At 40.7% G+C, this 25,524-nt stretch overlaps 1 protein-coding gene across 1 annotated transcript in view; it reads right to left on the bottom strand.

Annotated features, from left to right (window-relative positions):
• The window catches only part of gfod1 (glucose-fructose oxidoreductase domain containing 1), a 57,084-nt gene extending 31,772 nt beyond the window's left edge, over nucleotides 1-25,312 (bottom strand). Inside the window, exon 1 of the mRNA XM_020940650.2 lies at nucleotides 23,376-25,312. Within this exon, the coding sequence (XP_020796309.1) occupies nucleotides 23,376-23,628 (253 nt within the window). The 5' untranslated portion in view covers nucleotides 23,629-25,312. The remainder of the gene's footprint in view (nucleotides 1-23,375) is intronic.
• Between the last annotated feature and the right edge of the window lie 212 nt (nucleotides 25,313-25,524).

Raw genomic sequence — 25,524 nt, 5'->3', positions numbered from 1 at the left:
CTCTGGCTCATCCTCATACTACTGCAGATACTAATACTGTACTACTACTACACACACTCACACACACACACACACACACACAAGGCAGACAAACAGGAAACACGACCTTTGCTTTAGAAATCTGATCTGAGATAAACAATCAAATATAATGTCAAACTAAACTAAAAAGAAAAGATCTATGAAAATGTACAGGATTATAATATGTTAACTGGTTATTTAGAAAGCATTTTATTGTTCAGGGATCAGGATGTGCACACTTAGCATGCTAGTTGTTACCGTCACATTGAGACTCTGCTCTTCCCTCTGAACGTTGTGAAATATACTTATAAACTCATGGTGGGGAATAAAACACCAGGAGTTGTGTTTTGTTCTGTTCACACACGTTTGAGTGTTGTACCTGAACACATTCATTGAACAATTATTCATGAACACATTAATATTTTGGGTGAATGTGAACTGAATGCACAGTATTACTGCCTGATGAACAAACTGTGAGCGTGAACATTCTGGAGTCTGTGAACTGCATGTGCTTCTATTTAACTTCATTCAGTAGGGTGTCAGATTTCTTTAGTGTTCCAGACGAAAACTCGGGTAAACACAGCGTAAAGAGTCCACGATATTTAGTGGAAAAACATCCAAAATGGCAATACCACTCGCCACCAGCGCTACATCGCCGCATGCATCATCAAAACAAGATTATCCACTTTGCACTCTACTGCACAAGTCTCCTGCAGAAAGAACTGCTGTCCTATTTGTATCATGTCAGTGTCTTGTAGGATTTCAGTAGATTTCAGACTCTCACGGGGGCGGGGATAGGTGTATATTTCAGGTATAAGTGGATGCTCGGACACTGAAGTTTGTCACGCTTCTTCTCGTCGTTTACACACTCACCTGATTTAACACATACGACGTATCTCACTCACTCATGTTCATTTAGCATCACAACTTATTTTATCACACGGGAAACTGTCAAACTGACAACAGCACGAGCAACGCTGCAACTTCATGTTACGTGCACAGACAGCGGCGCTTTCTACACTCAGACTGCGGCTCATCCTCTGTACTGGTAAATAATCCGTGTGTACTGTCGGTGTGAAAGCTGCAGCTGCTTCTCGTGTGACTGAACGCACAGAAATACTGTCGAAATGCTGTTCCCTAAATGCTCACGTGAACCTTGGTCGGATGAGGATTCAAAATTTGATATGAAGATGAAATCTAACACATCGTTTCATTGTTAAAACTGATCAAATATTTGCTGTCTGTGGTTCTATATGAGCTTTGGCAACTATATTGAAAAATAATCGCTTGTAGCAACGTATTAAAGAAAAAAAACAAAAAAAACTATGAATTAAGCCAAAGATGTTAATTTTGTCTTCTTATATACTTTAACTTCTTGGGTTCTTTTTAAAGACAATACAGTCATCTCCAGAACTTTCTGATGTTTGCAACAGCAGCCGAAACATGTCAACAAGGTAAACACACTTTACTGTATTGTCTTTAAAAAGAACCCAAGAAGTTAAAACTACGAATTAGTTCATTTTTGGAACCATGAATGAAGTATTAACTATAAACAATTATGAACTATGAACAAACTAGTTCATTTTGAAATTTGTGAACTGACCTTTGAACTAGTTCATGTAAAAAATGAATTTTGTCAACACTTTATTATTAGTCTGTTTACATCTCTAAAGCTCTAAATGCTTTGTTCCACCTTTTGATGTCATGAAGAGGTCATTTTCAGATTAACAGCTACGTTTTATCTTCTGTTCAGTAGAGATCGACAATTCCACTTGACATCACAAGGTGGAACAGAGTGTTTTCTGTTTGAGAGAAGAGCTCAGTGTAAATGTGTTTGTGTGTTAAACATGTGAAAGAAACAAAACAAGTCCAAGTCTGTGATGAGGCAACAACATTAGAACATAGAGTGGCACACACACACACACACACACATAAACACTGCAGTAAAGCTTTACACAGGCCAGTATAAAGTTGTAAAAAAACAGTATAAGTCAGTATGAAGTGATAGGAGATGGAGCAGATAAGAGCAGATGTATCAGGAGGTCACGAGTCCTGGGCTATTCTTACACATTTGACCTGAAGAGCTGCTGTCCACACCAGCAGTAAGTATGATCACATCTCTGCTCTGTCAAGACGAGATGTTTGCTTCAGGAGATTGAAGGTCTAAAGACAATTTCTGAAAGCGGAACAGACCACAGATTGTATGAAAGAAGAAGTGGACAAAGGGAGTGTGACGTTGCCATTCAGCTCCACTGCAAATTTCTCTGATCTGGCCAAGATTTTAAAACTTATATCAGCTTATTCATCTTGTTTTCAGATTTATTATCTACTTACTTCTTCTGAGATGCTTCATTCTAGTCTAGAGGAAGTTTATTTTAAGAGAACTTGTCAAGTCAAATGATTTTCTTGCATGGACACATCATTTTACTGGAGCAGTCGAAACTGTAAGGTATGAAAAACAAACTCTCGGTCTGTAAAAAGAACCTAATAACATAGATCATTTCATTACTTTTAAGTCATTTTCTGATCAATTTAAGAGTTTATATTTTACATTTTGGCCAAGCTTTTTTGCAGTGTCCAGTCAAATGAAAATGAAACTCACTGAGGATAGTTATAGGGCCGAATTAGAAGTTGATTTTATTATTAGGCATAGGAATTGATTTAAATAACGAAATAAAAACACCAGGATCATGTAGAGCGGGCGAACATTTTAAGACCAAATTGAGGAGCCCGACAGCAGCAGTTACAGAGAGAGGAGCAACGTTTTTTCAAGACAAAGTGAATTGGAGCTGGAGTTGATAAAGCCAGAAGCGTGCCCATGATCTCTTTCTGTTTAAAACGGGGGGTGGGCAAACTTTTTGACTCGTGGGCCACAAAGGGTTCTAAAATTTGACGGAAGGGCCGGACCAAGAGCAGATGGATGGAGTTTTTTGGTGATCCACCTTATAAGAGAACAAAATAACATTGAAATATCCCATAATAGAAAATCATTACACAGCATTACAACTAATTATCTTTCAAATGTCTTTCAAGTTGCACAGTATTTACTATTTATTGAAATGACTTTTAAAACACTGAAAATTATTATCATTATTGTTCTTCAAGTTCGGGGGGGCCGGATTAAAAAGATTAAAGGGACACATATGGCTCCCGGGCCGTAGTTTGCCCACCCCTGATTTAGAGCCATGGTCAATAATAAAAACTGGATAAGCCCCTCCCCCATCCTGGCTCCAGACTGACTAGTGGCCGCTCCAGGTACTGCGGCTCCAGGGAGTTTGGGCCCTGAAAGAATTCTCCCATAGACACACAATGCAGATTTAGTAGATTTAGTCTTTTCTATTTTCACAACATAAACTTTTTAAAATATTTAAATCCTCAAAGCTCCTAAAAGTGATCTTGCTCCACTCTAGCAGCTCTCGCCCTGATTGGTCCAAACGCTCCACACCGTGCACGTTACAACGTCATCTTGGGTTCACCTTCCACATTTTATTTTTATTGAGTTCTATGTTTAGAAGGCAGCGGCTGGCAGGTTAGTTGTGTCCATTTATATCTACAGTCTCAGTACACTGACTTCTTAAAGGAGACGTATGAAATCAACCATGTTATAAAAATGTCCCTCATCATCGTTTACCCAAACTATTTCAACTGACTCATGCATGTTCGAGTAATCCTGTATTCAGAGGTAGTTCGGACTCAATTACATTTACTTGAATACAGAAATTGTACTTTTTAGAGTAGCCTACTGTTCTAGCCTTTAGTCCTCCAGACCCCACCCCCTCCTCTTCACTCTCCCCTTTAATCCTCCAGGCCTCACCCCCTCCTCCTGCCCCCTCACTCTCCCCTTTAGTCCTCCAATCCATGACCCCCTCCTCCTCCCCCTTCACTCTCCCCTTTAGTCCTCCAGGCCCCCACCTCCTCCTCCTGCCCCCTCACTCTCCCCTTTAGTCCTCCAATCCCCGCCCCTCCTCCTCCCCCTTTACTCTCCCCTTTAGTCCTCCAGGCCCCCACCTCCTCCTCCTGCCCCCTCACTCTCCCCTTTAGTCCTCCAATCCCCGCCCCTCCTCCTCCCCCTTCACTCTCCCCTTTAGTCCTCCAGGCCCCTACCCCTCCTCCTGCCCCCTCCCCCTCCCCTTTAGTCCTCCAGGCCCCTACCCCCTCCTCCTGCCCCCTCCCTCTCCCCTTTAGTCCTCCAGACCCCGCCCCTGCTCCCTCTCCCCTTTAGTCCTCCAGGTATAGCCCAGTTTAGCAGTTTCTATTTAAAATGTGTTTTTCAGGAGAGTTTAAGTTTAAATCTGTAAATAGATCTTCCTTTGTCTCCTTTTGACCTGGTCGTGTTGAAGAAGCCATGATGCACATTAGTAAACAGTGTTACGAGCAGACGACACAGACACTTGATCCAAAGGAAAGGAAAGTGAAAGAGCGATCGTGTTCTCCATATTTCAAATACCAGAGCAAAGTATCGTGAGTCAGAGCAGAGCCAGAGCCCAGGATATCAGCGGATTATAGGACAGCGTTTGATTCAGCCTAATTAAACAGGGAAGGAAGGAAAGAGCCAATCAGGGCTTCCTGCTCTTTCCTCTGTTGCCATGGAAACCTCTGCAGCTCCCAACAACAACAGCAGCAGCACATCTTAGCACAGAACGTCACCCTGTACTGACGTGTGTCTATTATACATGTTTAAAACCTTTTTTCCAATTCCATTTCCAAACATTCACTGCAGACCGACCCTATCCCGCAATGTCTCTGATGTTTAACCTGTCAGAGCAGCAACAAGGAAATAGAAACAGTATCAACATGTCACTAAAACGGACACAGGCACAACATGCAAATGACGAGATGGACAGATGTAAACATGAGACAAGCTTCTTATCCTGGTTGCAGGTGATTTTGGCTCAGTGGGTTAAGCACATGCCCAATGACCAAACAGTAGCAGGTTTGAACCTCACACTAGAGCCCAAATGCTTTTGTCAAAACACTGAGCATCACAGTTCACAGCTGCAAAATCAAATAAAAATGAAATTAAAGAGCTTAAGACAGGCCAGACTACTAAATCTCAATTAAATATTTAGCCAAAAATTGTAAAAATAAATAAATAAAATAAAATATTTTAGGTTTCAGATTTTACTTCCTGGCTGGAAATCATGACATCACTCTGGGGAATTCCATAACAGTTACCTAGCAACCATGAGGTACACAGTCAACACTAATGTACACAGGAATTGTTATTTGAGAAATAAGGAAATAAAGGAAATATCTTTATTTTGTTGAAATTATGTTTAAAGTATCAAAAGTGTATTGTGTGTCTGACTATTGGATGGAATTCTCCCAGAGTGATGTCATCAGCGGGACTTTCTAAAATAAAACTCTCTACTTCCTGTACTTTTCATCATAGTTTTTCTTTCTTCACAAACTGCTTCTTGATTGATGATTGATTGATGTGAAACTATCATTTGTATTTACAGAAGGTCTTATGTCACCAACTTAAGTCAAAAATCATCCAAACCTGCCACACACTCTTTAAATGTGCCAGTGAAAATACCTCTGTAGAGTTGACAGCACTTTTACACTCAAAGTGTTTTTTAAATGAGTCAGTTTCATGTGAAACGTCCTTCAGTTTCCTGTCAGCTGCTCCTGTAGCATCAGAAGCCACAGTGTGGGTCATTCACTACAGACTGAGAGACATGAGGCTGAGCTGAGATCAGGACACACACAGGAAGAGCACACACACACACACACACACACACACACACACATACAGACACACACACAGACACACACACACACAGACACACACACACACACACACACACACACACACACACACACACACACACACGCACACACACACACACACACACACACACACACACACACACACACACACACACACACACACACACACACACACACACACACACACACAGACACACACACACACACACACACACACACACACACACACACACACACACACACACACACACACACACACACACACACACACACACAGACACACACACACACACACACACACACACACACACACACACACACACACACACACACACACACACACACACACACGACACACACACACACACGACACACACACACACAGACACACACACACACACAGACACACACACACACACACACACACACACACAGACACACACACACACACACACAGACACACACACACACACACACACACACACAGACACACACACACACACACACACACACACACACACACACACACACACACACACACACACACACACAGACACACACACACACACACACACGCACACACACACACACACACACACACACATACACACACACACACAGACACACACACAGGAAGTGCACCTGAAACTGCTTCACACTTGTTTCAATCGTCTGACCTCCATGACTTAAGACATGATCAGACTATTCACCTACAAAACAAAAGCAGCACTGTGTAACATGTGCTCAGGCACCTGCTTGTCTCCATGGAGATAGATAACTTTTATGCCATACTATGGAACATTTCAGGCAAAGTGTGTGTATAAGGAAGTGACGTCAGCCAAAATGTTCAGCTCCAGTCAAAGCAGCAGTTATGAAGAGAGGTGCAACACAAAGTGAATTGGAGCCAGAGTCGATGGAGCTGGAAGCACACCCATGCTCACTTCCTATTTGGAAAGTACTGGCTAGCAGGTTAGCTCTGTCCAATCATATATACAGTCTGTATTTATAAGTTTTTCTTTGGAGCAATAAAAACAAATGTTTGTTTTAATGTCAGTATATTTTGTACATGTTACACAGAGCAGAGGGGCTGTAATAACAAACAAATGTAATCAGAATAATGATTTTAGAAAACAAATGATTAGATTTGAAGAATCATACTTCAAATGTAAAGTGATGGCAGTGGTGAGTTAGTGAGTTAGTGTCCAGATGCACAGAGAGCAGCTCGTGTCCTTTGGATATGGAGAACAGAGCTACTGAAATTCCATAAGGGATTCATCAATAACACTGATTTAGTTAGTTTAGTCATTTCGCAGAGTTATTCTACATGTTAATCTACATGTTAATTCTTGCATTAACTACAAGAAGTCTCAACTTTTTTTTTTTTTTACCGATACCAACATGCTGCTGTGTCCAGTAACCATTATCTGCTGATACACCCACAGCAAACCCCTCACATTTCTGTTAAGAGTCACATATTATTTATTCACTTTTGAACAAATAATAACAAAACCAATGCAGCTTTTTCAATACCAATATCAATACTTAGGTTTTAAGTATCTACCCGATATTAACCGACAATAGGGCAGAGACTTAAAGTATAAAGTATGAAAATATTTGTCCAGTAAAATGTCTAATTATACCAGTTTATCGACCAAAATGGAATATCGACTGAACTGATATCAACTGAACCAATATTCCATCTACCAACATTTTGAAATAACAGCGTTGATATCTGATACCAGTGTCATATCGGTGCATTCCTAATTTGTGCAGGATCTTTGTTGTAGATTGTGTAACTGTCGCACTGTCATATTTCTAGCCTCATGTCTCTTCTTTTTCCATAGCTTCTCATGAGTCTGTTCAAAAAGACAAATCTGATCTGAGGACAAACTATAATGACACATGGACACACAAACTATAAAAAATATCGTCAAATATCTGCAAAATGTTGTGTACTGATGGCTGAGAAAAAACTCTACACTACACTATACTTGACACCAATATCGCACACTGCAAATTTCTCTGATCTGGCTAAGATTTTAAAACTTATATCAGGTTATTCATCTTGTTTTCAGATTTATTGTCTACTCACTAGTTCTGAGATGCTTCATTCTAGTCTAGAGGAAGTTTATTTTAAGATAACTTGTCAAATACAATTATCTGACCATGTAACAAGATAACTTCATTACATTTATGTCATTTTCTGATTGATTTAAGTGTTTATATCTTAAGCTTTTTTGCAGTGGAACCGATTTTATGTGTTTGTTTGTTTTGTTTTTTTCATGGTCGATGCCGATACTGATCATTTAGAATTCAGAGCGACCAATGGTTGATAAGCTCTGTCGTAATTTTTGGTCCAATTTTGATTATTTTCCCCACGCTACGTTAACTCACCCATAGCCTCCTTTTTGCCACATCCTATAAAAGAGCTGCGCAATCATGTTTTGTGCTCTTATTTCTTTGCGCTCAAGTGTTCAAATAAAGCTCTATGTGGGTTCTTTAGGCAGGTGATCATTTAAAAGAAAATCTCGGCCTGTGCTGAAGATTTAAGACTGACAGACGATACCCTTAAAAGTACAAATAAGGGTCTGATATATCTGCCAACCAGTCTCGAGTTGAAACGTCTGATCCAAGCCCTTTTAAAGATCTGAGAGTGGGATTGCGCTGCTGGAACTCCCCGGGCTCCTCTCCCGTCTCCTGCTCAGGATCACAGGCCCACCTCACATCTCCAGGACTCCCTCTGCCGCAGCTCCTTCCAACTCATCTGAAGGAGCGGCCGACGGACAAGACCGACTGGTTCAACACCCGCCAAACCTGAACAGCTACCAGGTGCTGTCTCTCTTTTAGGTGCACAATAGAAGATTGCAGGTGGAGGCGCTCGGGTGGTGCTCCTGATACTAGACATAACAAAGCCCACGGAGAGGAGAGAGTTACTGTGTTACTTGGGGCAAACTGGAAACTGCCAAGCAAGTTTAGAGACTTAAAAGACAATGGACAAGCCTTAAGGGACTGCTACATTTACCATGTGAAAGTTCAAGAGATTGTAGAGACGGCTCAAACAGGCGTGGATGGTTTAATTCAGGTTATTAGAGACTAGTGTTAGGAATGTCATCAACATTCCCTGGAAGGTGTGATGCTAACTGTAGGCATGTTCTGTCTGAGCCTTTGTTAGAAGTTAATGTGGGATTTACTTGAACACAATCTGAACAAAAGGAGATGACTTAGTTAGAACTACAACAGGTGATCTGATACATGCCAAACAAGTCCATCTCAAATATCATTACAGTCACAAGCTTCCTAGTATTAGATGACAGTTTTTCAGTCAGCATTTGTATTTGTATTTGTATTTGTATTTGTATTTGTATTTATTTATTAAAGCAGGGGTGTCCAGACTTTTTTTCATCAAGGGCCACATATCTAAACACAGATGAAGCAGAGGGCTGATCGAGGGTCATAGACTGGTGCTCAATACAGAGAATAATTGAAATCTGTGCAGGTTTAACACGTTAGAATGAGCCATCAGTGTTTATTCATGCTAAGATCCTTACAATCACACACTAAATATGAAATATTAGTTTTATCAATGTAGATTTTCAAAGTAGTAGTGGAGTAAAAAATGTTTTTTTAATTGATGCAAGGTCATTTGGGCCAATTCACCTAGAAGTTGGAGGGCCAAGAAAAATTTGTCTGAGGGCCACATTTGGCCCCCGGGCCATAGTTTGGACATGCCTGTATTAAAGATAAGATAAGATAAGATATGCCTTTATTAGTCCCACAGTGGGGAAATTCCAGTGTTGTAACACACAATTCAAGAACAGCAGGAAAATGCTAACATACAATAAAACAAGATAATAGAGAATGGCTTAAAAATAGACTCTAATGTAACACACTGTTTCGGTGGAGCAAAAATATAAAATAACAAAAAAAATATTATGTACAATAAAAGTAACAGTGCAACATATGAACGGAATAAATCTCAGTAAAGTGACTTCAGTATATTATAATATTATTTACAGTAAAGGGACAGTGCAAATTAAAACACAAGATAATGCAAGAGAAAAAATGTACTTGCAAAAATGCAGCCAAAGCTCATTTACCTCCTTAGTCCCCTCCTGGACCAAGGCCACAGCACCCACACACTTCACAAAACAACACCCGTCATACACTGTAAAACACACTCATACTACATGAGTATTAACGGGACAGTTCGGAATTTTGGACATAGGGCCTCATTTCCTCATGAGTCAGAGTGTTGGAGACGTGTGGAGACACTTTTTAAAATATTCCATCCAGTCCTTGTATTTGCAGAGGTCACTGGTGCTAGACTAGTGCATGTCAATGGTCATAGTTCTCCTGCCACTAAAAACAGTCTTACCCACTCCACAAAACACCCAAAACAAATCTATTATTACACCAGACTGTCCATGTGAATGTCTGTGTTGATAGAATAATTTAGAAGTAAAACCAACCTTGCATTTGAAGGATGTGAAGGTGTGCGCAGCAGCAGTGAGTTGTTCTTCCAGATAGAAAGCTCAGTAGCGGCGGACTGATATATGAGAAAATAGTCCCTCAACATGCAACGATTCATGTGATACAAGGTTAGTTTTATCTCAAACATTATTCTATCAACACAGACATTCACGTGGATTAAAATCCACCTGTAATGACTAAACCATCAAAGTGCATACAACTGAAAGCATCTCAGTAAAATCATCAGGAGGAGGTTTGTATATGACGATGTAGAGTCTGGACGGTGATTGTTTTAGCTCCATTTGGAAGGAAACATACTCAAATGATGAAAACACCCCAAATGACAACCTGTGTGTAACCAAATGATCTCTAAAAAAAGCACACACTCCTCCACCCTTTTTATTTGCTCGTGTTTTTTTTTTGAAGTTGGGAGGGGTTGATTCCACTAGCACTGCATGACCTGTGTTTTTTGTCAAGCCATGTTTCAGTTAAAAACATAAAGTCAAGATTAAAAGAAGAAATAAAATCATGAATTAGAAATGATTTGTTACATAAAGATCTGACATTGAGCACAGCAAGTTTCTGATTAGTTTCAGTAGGACTGGGTGTCATCTTCTTACAGAGAATAAAGTGAATGTTTGGTGAATTTTATCAAGGGGAAAGACGTTATTGTCCTTCTTCCTACTGGATTTGGGAAAAGCTTAATATACCAGTTAGCCCCGTTAGTGGAACATTACATACATCACAACCAAATAGGAGTGATTGGTTAAATGATAAAAAGTACCCACGTACTTTCGAGTGAACAAATTGTAATGCTGCAAAGTCATACGGTTTCAATGAAGTGAAAGCGGCTGATGAATCAGGCTGGGACAAATCAGTGGTTTTGTATAAATCTGCTGGGACAGGGGACACATAATTCAAAACTGGGACTGTCCCGGTTAAACAGGGACGTCTGCCCTAGTAAATTCACAAATGTTGAACCTGATCATTTCTATTACTGACTACATCAGGGGTGTCAAACATACGGCCTGGGGGCTGGATCTGGCCCTCCAAGACTTTTAATCTGGCCCTTGGTTGATTTTCTACTAAAATATATTAATAATATTTTCTATTAAAATCTTGTTAATTTTCTGTGGTGTTTATCACAGAGCAGCACAAATGAAGACTTGTCTCTTTCCAAACGCTCTTAAAGGACGATCGTTTTGACTGTTGACCGTGACACCCTCATCAGAAAAATGTCCAACATGAGAAAAGTGGAGCCGAGTGCAGGATTTTACAAGAAAAATTGACTTATTCCTGTTTACATACAAGTTCATGTTAAAACATTGTGTTGAAATTGTATTTTTCTCAAAGTTTTTGTAAAAGAAAGAGTTCATCAATTCATCAATTTCTGTAATAGATTTGTGTTTCTCTGCACAAATATTTGAACTTATTGTTATTTTTGGGGTTTATATGTCATGAGTTTTCTGATCCGGACCCTTTGGGATCAAAGTCGGTTGGATACGACCCCCGGACCAAAATGAGTGACCCCTGGACTAGATCTTATTACTCACTGTATTACAACAAAAATCTACATTTTACTGCTCCTAATCTGTATTAAACATAAGTGGACATGAGTGAATGTCATCTGAAAAATAAAAACAGAAATGGTCCAGATGATCAGAACTGCACTTGAAACTGAAAAAAACACTTCTTCTTTTTTGAGTGATCACTTCCTGCCTGTGCTCTCTGTCTGTGCACTCCCACACTTCACACGTTGGAGCGGCTGAGGTGAGCTTTGCTACGCTCTCACTGATAACATCAGCCTGCGCCGCGACAAAAGAGGAAGTGCTCTAACCTACCATATACACACAGACACACACACACACACACACACACACACACACAGACTGCATCATACTTTCCTATGCCGCTCACGTCAGCTCCTGATGCTGGCTCCACGCATGAATGAAATAATGATAATGTGTCCGCGTAAACGGCCCGCGCTAACGTGAGGCAGTGAGTTAGCCGCATGTGCAAATGGAACAGATGACCTTTGACCCGCAGGTAGACAATGAGAGCAAACAGAGCGGAGGACGGTGAGAGAAATGTGTGTGTGTTGACATGCTGACCCTGGTATGAGCACATGCGCCGCACTGTTAGTCACTTTGGTATTTTACACAATACAAAAGCTCGCTGGCCGTGTTATCTTGAAGCCGTTTAAGGTCACAAGTTGAACCGGAAAGCAAGACATACCCAGTGTGTTTTAGTAGTAGTAGTTTAGTCGGTCATTTCGCAGCACTGCAAAACAAAACAAAACAAAACATAGACTACAATCCCATAGATCAGGACTGAAAGGGTTTAGGGTGAAGTAAAAAGTACTTATAACACCTAATCCCAAATTGTTTCTTACACAGATGTGATTTATAAGGCACTCGGGTTGTCAAAAGTAGTAAAAATCAGAAACTGATCATTACTAAAACCAGTATTGAAACTAGAAACTTATTTGAGCAGGTATTGATACTAGAAAGGACAGAAGTGAAACTTTCTTGAAAGCACAGACTAGTATACACCCATGGACACTATGGCACCTTCTTGGACAGGTTCAATGCTCCTACACCAACATGATGCTTTTCACACATTGACGTCTAATTGTTGGAGCAGCGGCATAAACATTATTTTTCAAGCGTCCGACTATTTTGAATTTTTTTTTTCCTCATTGTCGGAGTTGTGGCACTTTTCAAACATTCCACTTTTCCGACATGAATAACATTAATGTGATAGACTATTATACTTTGCGCTCCCATATTTCATAAGACACTTGATCAGAGAATACTTGGGTCACAGAGGAGATCAGACCGTGGAAATTGAGGTGGCACAGTGGCTGAGTGGCTAGCACTCATGCCTCACAGCAAGAAGGTTCTGGGTTCGATCCCCGGGTCACCCGGGCCTTTCTGTTTCTCCCTGTGTCTGGATGGGTTTCCCCCATCAACCCAAAACATGCTCCAGGTCCATAAACAGTTGATAGTCAAGGTCAGTTAAATACAATCAATTCAATCATTGTGTCCTTAGGCAAGACACTTCACCCACATTGCCTAGTATGAAAGTGGTGTGTGAGTGATGGTGGTGGTCAGAGAAACTGATGGTGTGATTGGTTTGGCAGCTATGCTTCTGTCAGTGTGCCCCAGGGCAGCTGTGGCTACAATAGTAGCTTACCATCACTGGGTATAGAGTGAATGAATAATGCTCTGTAAAGTGTCTTTGGGGACAAGAAATGTCTGTGAAAAGCGCTATATATATATAAAGACTTACTTACCTAACTGATCGCCGTGGGAAACAGTCCTGCATTTAAAAAAAAGAGCATAGGCCAGTGCTTTGGAAAATATTGAATCTAAAACGGAGGCTGCATGGGCCTTGGTGCTTCATTCATTTCATCATGTAGGCGATCTGCAGATTGAACCATATATGATGTGTTGGGATAGCGATACTTGAAAGTGTTTAGGCACATCTAAATAGAGACATGTTGTTGTGAAGGGATGTCAGAATAGGATGTGGACCCCACTTGCACCACTGAGGATCACACACATAAGGACACATGGAAATAGAAAAGAAAGTTCTACAATTTAATGTTGAAAATCACATTCTACTGAGTATTGAGTATTCATGTTTTAGTATCATGACAACACTATAAGACACACTGAAAGACTATATATATTTTAAACTCATATTTTTAAACTGTATTACTATTGATGGAAACCCAATTGTTGGTGACCAGATTTTTCAAAATAAAAAACTGCACATCCGGTTTGTGATGACTGGTAATAATAAAACTGAATCGATTGTGCAATTAAGGAAAATTGTTCTGCACACGGCCCATTCATGACTAACATGGCAGTGCAGTCACATTTTCTTTGTGTTTTCATCATTTTAAGCAGCTTTTCTGCACTTTACGTAAACAAATGACAGTTTATGTCTCTCTTTACTGTTGGCAGGATCAGATTGGTCAAAAATAGGGACACCTTTCTTCACATTTCTTGTATAAAACTGGGACAAATCAGTGATTTTGGATAAATCCACTGGGACAGGGGACATAGGCTCAAAACTGGGACTGGGACAGCATGCAGGGGGATCTGGATGCTGCTGCTGCTTAGGACATATTAATCAAACACATTTCATTTTTAATTCCATTTTATTTGTCTTAGTAAAACAATTAAAACGGATTTCATTATTTATTTTCTGAATATACAAACACAGACTTTTAATGAGTTATATTTATAAGTCTGAACTCACACACCACATGCTTTTACTGTAGACGTCTTCATTAAAAAGATCCCAGCTGATCAGTGACTTAGAAGTGACTTCATCTTCCTTAAAGTTCCATAATTGCACAAAATGAACTACTGTGAGCTTTAAACCATGTTAGAATGTTGTTACCTCAAAAACAAAAACAGACCTGGAGTTGTGTTTTGTTTCATTCACACATGTTTGAATAACTCTTTATTGTTAGTTTGTCTGCATCTCCAAAACTCAAGATGCTCTGTTCCACCTTGTGATGTCATGTAGCAGTGGACTCATTTAAAAACACAATAGAACACTTTCTGTATCACAAGGTGGAGCTGAGTTTTCTAAATGTGCAGGGTCTGTGTGTTAAACATGTGAATGAAACAAAACTCCAGGTCTGTTTGTGATGAGAAAACATTAGAACATCAGAAAATAGTGACATGTGAAAACTATTCGATACTATATACTTGTTATGGTGGATTCGTAACAAAAAAAAAGTGTTTCTTTGTCCCATGGAGAACCATTTTGTCAATATCAACTCAAAATTGTGTGTTATTTCATCTAAACTGTGATATCAGTCTTTTCCTTGTTTTCAGCACAAACTCCAGAGCTGCTGACGCCTGCGAGCAGAGCATTCTGTCTCCAGAGACCGTCTCAGCTCTGCTCCACGTCCCTCACGCTCTCCTCACTGTTTGAGTGTGACCCAGGCCTGTGTGCCTGAGGACCTCCTGTACCCTTTTCTGACCCACATTTGGGGTTTAAAACGTCCCTCGTCTCAAACGTACCCTTTGTCAATCACATTTTTGTACAACGCTTTTCCACCTTCGAGTCTTTACATCAAAAACTGCTCACCCATTCACACACACACTCGTACACCAGTGAATACAGACAATGAGGGCAAGTCGGGTTAAGTGTCTTGCCAAAGGACACAACAACAGCATTCATCAGGGAGAGTTGGAGTCACACTGCCAACCAAAGTCCAGTTGACAGAATTCATTTTTCTTTAAAGGTCCAATATTACACAAAATTGAAAACTGTAGTGAGCTTTAAGTCGTGTTAGAATGTTACCTCCTCAAAAACAGACCTGGAGTTGTGTTTTGTCCCACCTTGTGATGTCATCAAGTGGTAGTTTTCAAGTGAACAGCTCCTTTTAACTTTAGTTTAGTAGAGATGAGCAAATCCAGGTTTGAAATCATCTGAAAGATTCTAGTAAATGCATTAAAGAGTAGAAAGAGAGTTTAAAAACACAGTGGAGCGCTTCCTGTATTAAGACAAAGTGGAACAGTGTTTTCAGTTTGAGAGAAGAACTCAGTCTAAATGTGCAGTTTGTGTGTTAAACGTGTGAATGAAACAAAACACAAGTCCAGGTCTGTTTGTGACGAGGAAACATTAGAACACAGATGAGAATATCGTGTCATATGAGCTGTTTTTCTGTGGAACATGTCAGACAGAAACATCTCCATGGAGACCAGCAGACAGCAGACCCCCTACCAGAAAACTCACATCACACACCTTGAACGTAATTTGAAGAAACTAACTAAAAACGGACTCTTCTGTAGCACAAATGCTCCTGAGGCAGACTGATGGAAGAGTGGCGGCCGGTCTGCCTCTATCAACACGATCAACAGCTCAATATTTACCTCTCTGACCAGCCAGAACCACACGCAGGTCGAGCATATCCTGTGTCCCTGATTTCAGATGATTGACAGGTGGATTAACCAATCAGAGAGACACATGCTCTGTTCAAACATGGCACATTAAAAAGGAAGAAAAACAACATAAAGGACGGAGAAACAGTGTGGATTATGTCAGAATCAACAATCGAAACCCCAAACTATGACTTATCTCAGGTAAAAAAAGTTCTATATTTTGTTGTGAAAGTCAAGAGAATTTTCGTGAGGAGATGTTTTATGCATTTGAGAGACATGTGATACAAGGGTGACCAAACGTCCGTTTTTCCCTAGACATGTCCGTTTTTGCGTCCTGTCCTGGGCGTCAGGTTTTTGTTTTTTTTAAGTGATGGAAATGTCCGCGTTTTCATTTCCGTTCATTGGGGGCATTAATTTGAGCATCTTTTGTAGCTCTGTGTAACTCAGAAGGAGCGAGACACAAACAGTCGGTCAGTCTGCAACATGGCGAAGTGTAAATGCGCATTTAACAATGACATGAACAAGAAATTCTCCATTTTCCGTCCCAGTCGAGACAAGTGTGAGGTCATGTGCACAGTTTGTGAGGTGAGAGTAGCTCAATGTTGAGGCTTTGGTTGGACCGTCTCAAGTTTGGACAAAGGTTTTTCACGCTCTGTGGTTCGATTCCAAAAGGGACTGTGCGGTCAGGAAAAACTTTCACAACAAACTGCAGTACTCATGTCTCAGTGATATAATTAGTGAGCTCTTATTTAGTCAGGCTCTTTATAGAATGTTCTCATGAAGGCGTCATATGATTCTGTTCATTAAACAGTGTGACGTCTCCTGATCCAAACAGGTGACTCAAACTTTTCCATCTCAGCCTTTTCATGGACTCTTGTGTAAAATAAAACAAGTATCTTCTGTATGTCTGTTTATATCTACAGTCTGTGGAATGAACAAACATCAGTATCCGTGAAACGCCTGATGACCAGTGTGTTTTGTGTTTTGTGCATTCTTCAAACCAACATGACAAATGCATTAAGTCTGAGTATGAGGCCTGACCACTGTGACCAATCACAAACACACAACAATGTCACATTTTCAGTCAGGTCTTAGGTATTTCCTGAGTCTCAAAAACTCACTGTTTTGTTTTTTGGTTCTGTGCCCTGTTCAGCTGCTGTTGGAATAAAGGGACAGGGCTGGGAAATGAATGAATGGAAGTTGTGTTTTAATAATCCAGATTCTGAAAAATTTTTAAATCGTAAAATTGAGGATTATTATGAAACAACTTATGAAACACTCCTGATTTTCTTATTTGCAAAGCAGAGTTATTAGACAATTACAATACTATAATTAACTCGATGTAACTCAAGCCAGTTTACAATGTCTGAAATAATAACAAATGATAAGAATGAAAATGTAAAGAGCTGTGTCCCTGCCCTAAAGTAGGATGGACACAGTGTGCTGCTGTCTGTGACTGGGTGGAGAACATGAACAAGTTTGAAGAGTGACATCATTCTGGTATCAGTGTAGTTATAGACTTTTTCACAACGGCCGGATGTCCCGCCTGGCAGGTTTGTGGAACGTCTGGTTAATGGTTTTCTGTGGCAAAATGTGTGTGTAAATGTGTGTGACCAGCTTCATAAATCACCAAATTTTCAACCAACAAGGTCCACAAAGGATAAACATTCTTCATGAAGAATTTATCCACAACTAGGAAAGAAAGATGAAAACTTAAAGAAGAACAACAACATATTAGTGACACACTGAACAAAACTCATGTTATGCTCATGAATAACATAAGTAAGAAGTAATTCATTAAGAAGTAACTTGTGAACTAAGACTGATTCTAGAATTCAAATGAAAAATTGATTTCATGATGTGGATATTGGCACAGACAGATGTGTGCAGAATGTTACAGATGTTCACAGATCACGTCTCACATTCACACTGCACAAATGTATCCATCTATTCCAATATTTACATCATGAAATCGATTTTTCATTTGAATTCTAGAATCAGTCTGAGTTCAAGTTCCTTCTGTTTTATTCATGAGCATAACATTAGATTTGTTCAGTTAGTAGTTCAGTAATGCTCATTGTTGTTCTACTTCACACTTTCATCTTTCTTATCTTGATAGTTGTGGATCAGTTTGGTGATGTGGCAGATTTATGAAGCTGCTGGAGAATACGCCAGACATTTCCACAGATATTTTGTCGCAGAAAAGCATCAACCGGAAGTTCTGCGACCTCACGGGGCGGGACTTCCAGCTAGGGATGGGCATGATTAGTCGATTAATCGATAATTGATCATTAAGAATTTCATCGATTACGTTAATTTTAATCGACAAACTGAATGTAGGTTGCTGTGTGACCAAACAGGGTCCGTACATGTAGCTCTCTGCACTTAGAAGGAGTGAGCAAACACAGTCAGTCTGCAACGTACCGAAGCACAAATGTGTATTTAACGATGATTTGTACAAGAAATTCCACACTTTCCGTTGCGTTTGGGACAAGTGTGAGTCCATGTGCACAGTGTATAAAGCAGCACATATGTTTTGGTGTCCAGTGGGAAAAAGATTTGCGGTCACAGTTTATACGTCGTAAAGTAGAATTTATTTATGCAGATTAGTAGTGCAGATATTAATAATAATGATGATCATTTTAATATAAAAACGTTAATGATTAACCGATAATCGATCGTTAATTCTTCCGACGATCGATTAAGAAAATTTCATCGAATGCCCATCCCTACTTCCGGCTGATGTGAAAAAGGTGTACTCCTTGTGTCAGTATGCAGTACTCACTCTCAGAAATGCAATAATCACTTTAGTTTCATCTTTTAACCCAAAAGTAATGAGTTCAATCACAGTTTTACCACCTGTCATAGTGTCATTGGGCAAGACACTCCACTTAAAGAGGGGGTATTATGCAAACTAGACCTTTACCGCTGTTCCCTTGTCAAAAAACATGCCTGAAGAGGTTTTAGAAGTTGACTTTGCATGTTTGAGTAATTAAGTGATCTCTTCTGGGCCCACAAGTCTACATCCCCCATGCTCCCACGCTAATTCTCCAAAAATATACAAAAACATGATACAAAACACACTACAACTACACAAACCTGATGTGATGTGCAGTAGTTTCATTAGTGGGGTGCACGCAGTGTTGGGAAGGTGACTTTTAAAATGTATTCCCCTACAGATTACAGATTACATACCCCAAAATGTAGTTTGTAACATAATCCATTAAATTACTTAAAGTGAGTAACATAATCTGAATACTTTGGATTACTTGATATTGTCATGCTTTTTAAAACGACATGAATGTACCAACCACATCCTGAAAATTCTTGTTTGTTCTCTTCAAATTGTCTGTTGAGCCCAAGTCTCCACGAACAGGTTTGTTGTAGAAAAGCAAAGACTAGGAAATCTGAACATAAGAAGTTTTGTCTGTTAAAAGACAATAAAAAGTCCAGTCTTTCCTTGAACAGATTAAAAATATTATTGATAGAGAAATGCTTTATATATGAGATCACTGCTGCCTTTTAGTCCAGGTTTAGTCCTGGTTTTAGTCCTAATTTAGTCTTGGTTTTAGTCCTGGTGTTAGTTCTGGTTTAGATGTGCACAGGAGGAAGCGCGGTTCCTTTCTTCTTTAAATACGAACTGATGTCTGAATTTTGAGGACATGAATACATTTTTACCTGTGCACTGGTGGCTCTGTTCTACTGGCTCCTCAACCTCGTCCACTGAGTGACCGACGCCACAAACGTTAATAAGACACAGCTCTTTTTGTGCTTGTTCTGTTTGGGTTTCCGGCAATGAGTGGAATTACCAAAGTAATAATTTTTTTTAAAAAATGGGATATAGCCCAGCTCAAAACAGGAAAATACTGCCGTCTAATCCATTTATTTTATCAAAGTAATTGTAATCCAATTACCACTCACAGAAACAGTAACTGTAACTGAATACAGTTACTCATAATTTGTACTCCAATTACATAATCCTGGTACATGTAATCTGTTACTCCCCAACACTGGGTGCACGCTGATTGCTTGTGACGATGCTCTGAAGGGGAAGTGGGGGGGGGGGGACCTCAGAATGTGAAAAATGAAAGTGAAATAGTTGTTTGGTTTTCGGAGTACATCGCATTTACAGAACAATAAAAGATAACATGGTGATCTAAATATGTTATAGAAACATGTTACAGGTCTCCGGAACAGTTGATAGTCAAGGTCAGTTAAATACAATCAATCAATGAACCTGTCCAGGGACAACAGGTGGAAATTAGCACTGATGCTACAACCTGATGTACAATGCATCTCTCCTGTCAAGGTTAATGCGAAAATTGTGCGCTGTCCCTGTCTCAAATAAATAAATAAATTGCAAATAAATTGCAAATTGTATAATATCTCCACTTTAAGTATTTCCATCAGACGTTCATTTAAGTGTGGTGTTTTTCAAAATTTCAAATGTGTAAGTGGAATTTAACATCACGGTAACAACAAAAACTACCAGTACAACCTTCAGTGTTGCCGTCTCACACACAACAGTCAGTATTTTTTCCTTCACAAACTCTACAAGGATTTAAACGACTTTCTTTATTGAGAAAAAACATTACCGTATTTTCCGAGCTATTAGACTGCGCCCCACAATCCAGAGCACCTATACACGAATCCACTCAGGTGTCCCAGCACGACTTCAGTAAACTACAAAGCTGCACCACCCACAGAACACACAAACACACACGGAGCAGACAGCGACCACACAGAGAAACACACCCACAGACACACTCATCACTCCACACCGACGAGGAACAGAACGGAGGAACGAACCGAAAAAGCGAGTGCAATGTGCCGCTTCTAGACACAACTGAACAACTGAGTCACTGTGAACACGCCGACAATCTGTTGGTCCCAGACACACCCTCCCTACACGCCACAACTGAACAAAGCCCAGAGTCACCGTGAACGAACAAACAAACAAAACCACTCACCCATCACACTGTTGGGTTTCTTTTAAAGTCCAGTGTGGTTTATTTGTGAAAAAAAGTTCGAAGATAGATCATTTAATGACAGTGCGCCTTATAATCCAGAGCGTGTAATAGCCCAGAAAATACGGTACTTTTACTATTTACTCACTATTACAACTTTGGCGAGCACAGAGAGGCATAGGGACCCACAGGCTTTTACAAAACTTTACAGAGACGAGTGGGTCTGGAAGGAGAATTAACCAGTCACAAAAACACAAGGTCCATACAAAGAAAAAACAAAAATCACTCAAAGAAGTAAAACAGGCTCAGACTTCTACAGAATCAACAGCTGAAACACTAAACTCTTATTTATCTCAAGTAAAAGAAGTGATATATTTAGTTCTGAATGATATGAGGAGATGTCATCTGCATTTGAGACACACGTGATATAAATGAGCAGCTGTAGTTGAACTGTCCCAAGTTTGGCCAGAGGTTCGTCACGCTCCATGGTCCCATTCCAGACCCTTCTGCATTTGAACAAAATGTGGAAGTGGAAGGCTCCGACAAATTACAATGTCCCAGTTTTGATTGCTGCCACCTGAATCGCTTACAAAGTGACATTTACATCTAGAAAACTTTAGAAATCAGGACTTTCTGCGTTTACTACTGGTGTTGTAAGAGCAATACCAGTCTCTCTCTGTGTATCACAGTCTTATTACAGTTATTAATCTATGATCTTAAGTGTCCCAAGTCCGTTCCTCCACATTCAACACATTTTCCCCAGAAACTCACAGAACAGGGCTGTCCAAATTTACTGTATATTGCTACAGATTGAATCATAGACCATGTGGAAGGCCATAGACTGGTGGTCAATATCATGAATCATTTAAAAAAGCAGGTTTTATCTGAGGTTTTAAAGTGCTACCACAGCTTATTTCACACTCAGAACCGTAATATCCGGCCTGTCTCACATCCAAAGAGTTATATCTAAAAGCTACAATGGCAGACAATTTAAAACTAGCAGTAAAATATCATTCCCAGGATAATAGGGCTGAAGAAAAAGGCTGGAGTGCTATGAAAAATACACTCTACTCACGCTTTCGTCACAAACCAGAAAGACGTTTGGAAACATGTGAAGACAACTTCCGGTGTAGTTCCCGACACTGGATTCACCGACCGACTGTGATCAAACCCACTGAAGTAAATGTGATCAGTGGTAAAATGAAGACTGCAGACGTATGTGCTGTTTGGAATCATCTGGAATTTGATGCTCTCATTTTTGCACCAGTACAGAGATGTGTGTCAGTGGGGAAATGATGAAAACTGAAGTATGGTTGGAAGTGTTGATTAGTCAAACATATCGGAACACTACAATGACATGGAGATGAAGAAAACTGGAACATTTTCTCATTTTTCCTAGATTTTGTCAGATTTACCGTATTTTCTGGACTAAAAGGTGCACTGGATTATATGGCGCAGTATCAATAATGTTGAATTCTATTTTCATACATAAATTGCACCGGATTATAAGGCGCATTAAGTGAAACAAACAGACAACACTTGAGACTGATTCTTAGTCCAGGCGTCTATGATCCATCGGCAGATCGTTGCCTCTCTGTCTTTGTGAATGTGGATTATGAATGTGAATGTGGGTGGATCGCTTAAATTTGTTTTTTATTTCTTACAAGGACGACTCATTGAGTAATAATGTGTTTAATGCAGCTTTGTGCACATTTGTTTACGTTTTACTGAAACAAAACTTAAAACCACATGGATTATTTGCAGAAACTATAAGCTCTGATAAAAACACCTCCTTGTGCGCTGATGTGGTTTAGCTTCTTTCAGACTAACTCTGCAAGGCTCCTGATTACTGTAGCCGTAATGCTCTGACAATCCATCAAGCGGTGCGGCTTTGTAGTTTACCAAAGTTGTACTACAACAGTCTGACAGATTTTTGAGTGTACCGTGTACCACATAAAATCGGTTCGAGGTCAGTAAACACAACCAGATTTAAAACGTAAAGTGCACTGGATTATAAGGCGCACTGTGGATTTTTGAGAAAATTTAAGGATTTTAAGTGCGCCTTACAGTCCGAAAAATATGGTACAATTGCAAACAGAGCCCACTGGAAGTTGTCATCGCATGTTTCCAAATGTTTTCCTGGTTTGTGACGTGAACAGAGAATATATGTCACACGTGTCAGAGAAGAACCCTGTCAGTTAGAAGAAGGTCATAAAAAACTTCGAAAGAGGTCACATAAAACGCACACATATAAAAGTCATGAGGCTGGAACACTCACCGAGGGTCTTGACGGCGATCTGGCGTGTGAGGGGAGGGGGCAGGTTGATGCAGACCAGGTCCACGTCCTGGTGCAGCAGAACGTCGTCGATGCGACTGGTGTAGAAGGCCACGCCCATCTCCTGCGCCAACTCCTCCGCCTCCTCCTGACTCCGCCCCCACAGCGCCCGCACGCTGAAGCCCTCCTTCTGCAGCAGCGGCACGATCACCCGCGCCGTCAGGCTGGTGCCGAACACGCCCACGCCCGGTAACATGGTGACGTCCACGGGGTATGGGTGGTAGGCACGCTCCACGAGACGGAGATGACGTAACCAGGTGTTCAGAAATGACTCGACATTCTACGTTTTAGTCTATGATGAGATTCAGTAACAAGTGCGCAGGCAAAAATCAAAACTTCAAAACTAGAAGGTCCAAGTCCAGAATATATCCAATAACATATGATCCAGGTGACAGAGATGATGTAACCAGGTATTCAGATATGACTCAACATTCTAAACTTCACAACGAGTTTCAAGCAGAAAGCAATTTTTATTTTTATTTTTTTGATAAGTCAATTTTAGCAAAAATTTGCAGATCCAAGTCCAGAAAATAGATCCAATAACGTATGATCCAGGCGACAGAGTTGACGTTCCTGCCTATTCACATAAGACTTAACGTTGTAAACTTTATCTTGTATGTAGTTTTGGCTTTAACATAATGCAATATTTAGGAATGCTCGATGAAAAATAAAAAATAAAAATATCCACAAAGTTCAATAATCAGTGTACCAGGTGACGGAGATGACGTTTCCATGTATTCACGTATGACTTTCACTTCTAATTCAAGTTTTCAGCCTATGTAATGTAATTCCAGTCAAATAATGTGCCTATCTTTGTATGCAGAAGCAAATTCAGCCTTATTTTGATTAAAAAGTATATTGAATAACGCAGGTGTTATGTGACAGAGATGACATAAGGTTCACAAATATAGGCAATTGCACGTTATAGTAACATACAAAGAAAATGTACTGTTTAACTTTATACTGGGGCTCCTATCTAAAACTAACTTGTATAACTGAGTACTACTATGACTATAGATTACTTATATATATTTTAGTCTTATACTTGTCTTAAAATATCGTAACATTCTAACACAGTGACATGGAATGACCCATGCACTGCCTCTACCTTATTCTATCAACAACTCACTCGTAGTAACTAAGCTACAGAGGCTACTTCATACTAAATATTGCCTATATCTATATTTAGAGTCATCTCTTCTCGGGGTAGACCCATGCTCCTACCGTATGTTTAGGTGCAGAGCCAAACCTGCAACACGAAACGCGCTGTCACACGGGGTGCCTACTCTACGCGAGCGCTGGAACCGTCACGTCGCATCTGGCTCGGGTCAAACTGGTCCGGACTAGCGCCTATGCAGCTGGACTGGGGCGGAGCGGCGGCTGGGGAGCGACGGTCTGGCCCTCCACCTGCTCCCGGACTCACTGCCTGTGCCCGCTCCGCCTCTGCTGCATCACCGGCCCGCTTGTACCTCCAGCACGCGCCGCTCCCTCGCCCAGATCCACCACTGGAAGGTATAATCCCCCTCAGATAATCCAAAAGCTGCTTTAACGCGGTGTTCCTCCTGACAGCGATCCGCGCGTCGGCTGCGTCATGCCCGTGTCTCGTCCCCCGGCTGCGCGCTGCTCCTCTATCCTGCCCTGCGCGCTCGGAACGCGGCTCGGCGCTGGAGGAGGGGTCGGGAGAACGGGAGGGGGGCAGCGCGGGGGGGGGTAGAGGGGCACTGTGGGCTGCTGGTGACGCGCGCTCGCCGCTCTCTCGCCGCTCTCACGCCGCTCCAGCCGCAGTAGACGCAGTGACTGGACACAGCAGCGCGCTCCTCGACGCTGCGCTCTGGTTACCGCTCCGCTCCCCGCACACCGTCAAGTCACACACGCACCGGATACACGCTCTGCTCTGTCACAATAAAAGTACTAGGAAACTATTACTGCGTTTTAAAATGACCAGCAGCGGAAGAGCAGCTAAAAATAGTACTCTAGTAACATTACTTCAAACGTATTTCTTATATAGGGTGACCAGATTCTCAAAATTATAAACTGGTACATTCTCGGGTTGGGATGTTTGGTAAAAATAAAATTGTGAGAGTGTAACATT

The sequence above is a fragment of the Boleophthalmus pectinirostris genome, unplaced genomic scaffold (genome assembly GCF_026225935.1).
Source record: "Boleophthalmus pectinirostris isolate CB_2022bp ecotype Guang Dong unplaced genomic scaffold, ASM2622593v1 HiC_scaffold_15, whole genome shotgun sequence".
In the NCBI taxonomy this organism is placed as follows: Eukaryota; Metazoa; Chordata; class Actinopteri; order Gobiiformes; family Gobiidae; genus Boleophthalmus; species Boleophthalmus pectinirostris.
Note: the sequence above shows the minus strand (reverse complement) of the source record. Positions and strands in the feature narration are given on the sequence as shown.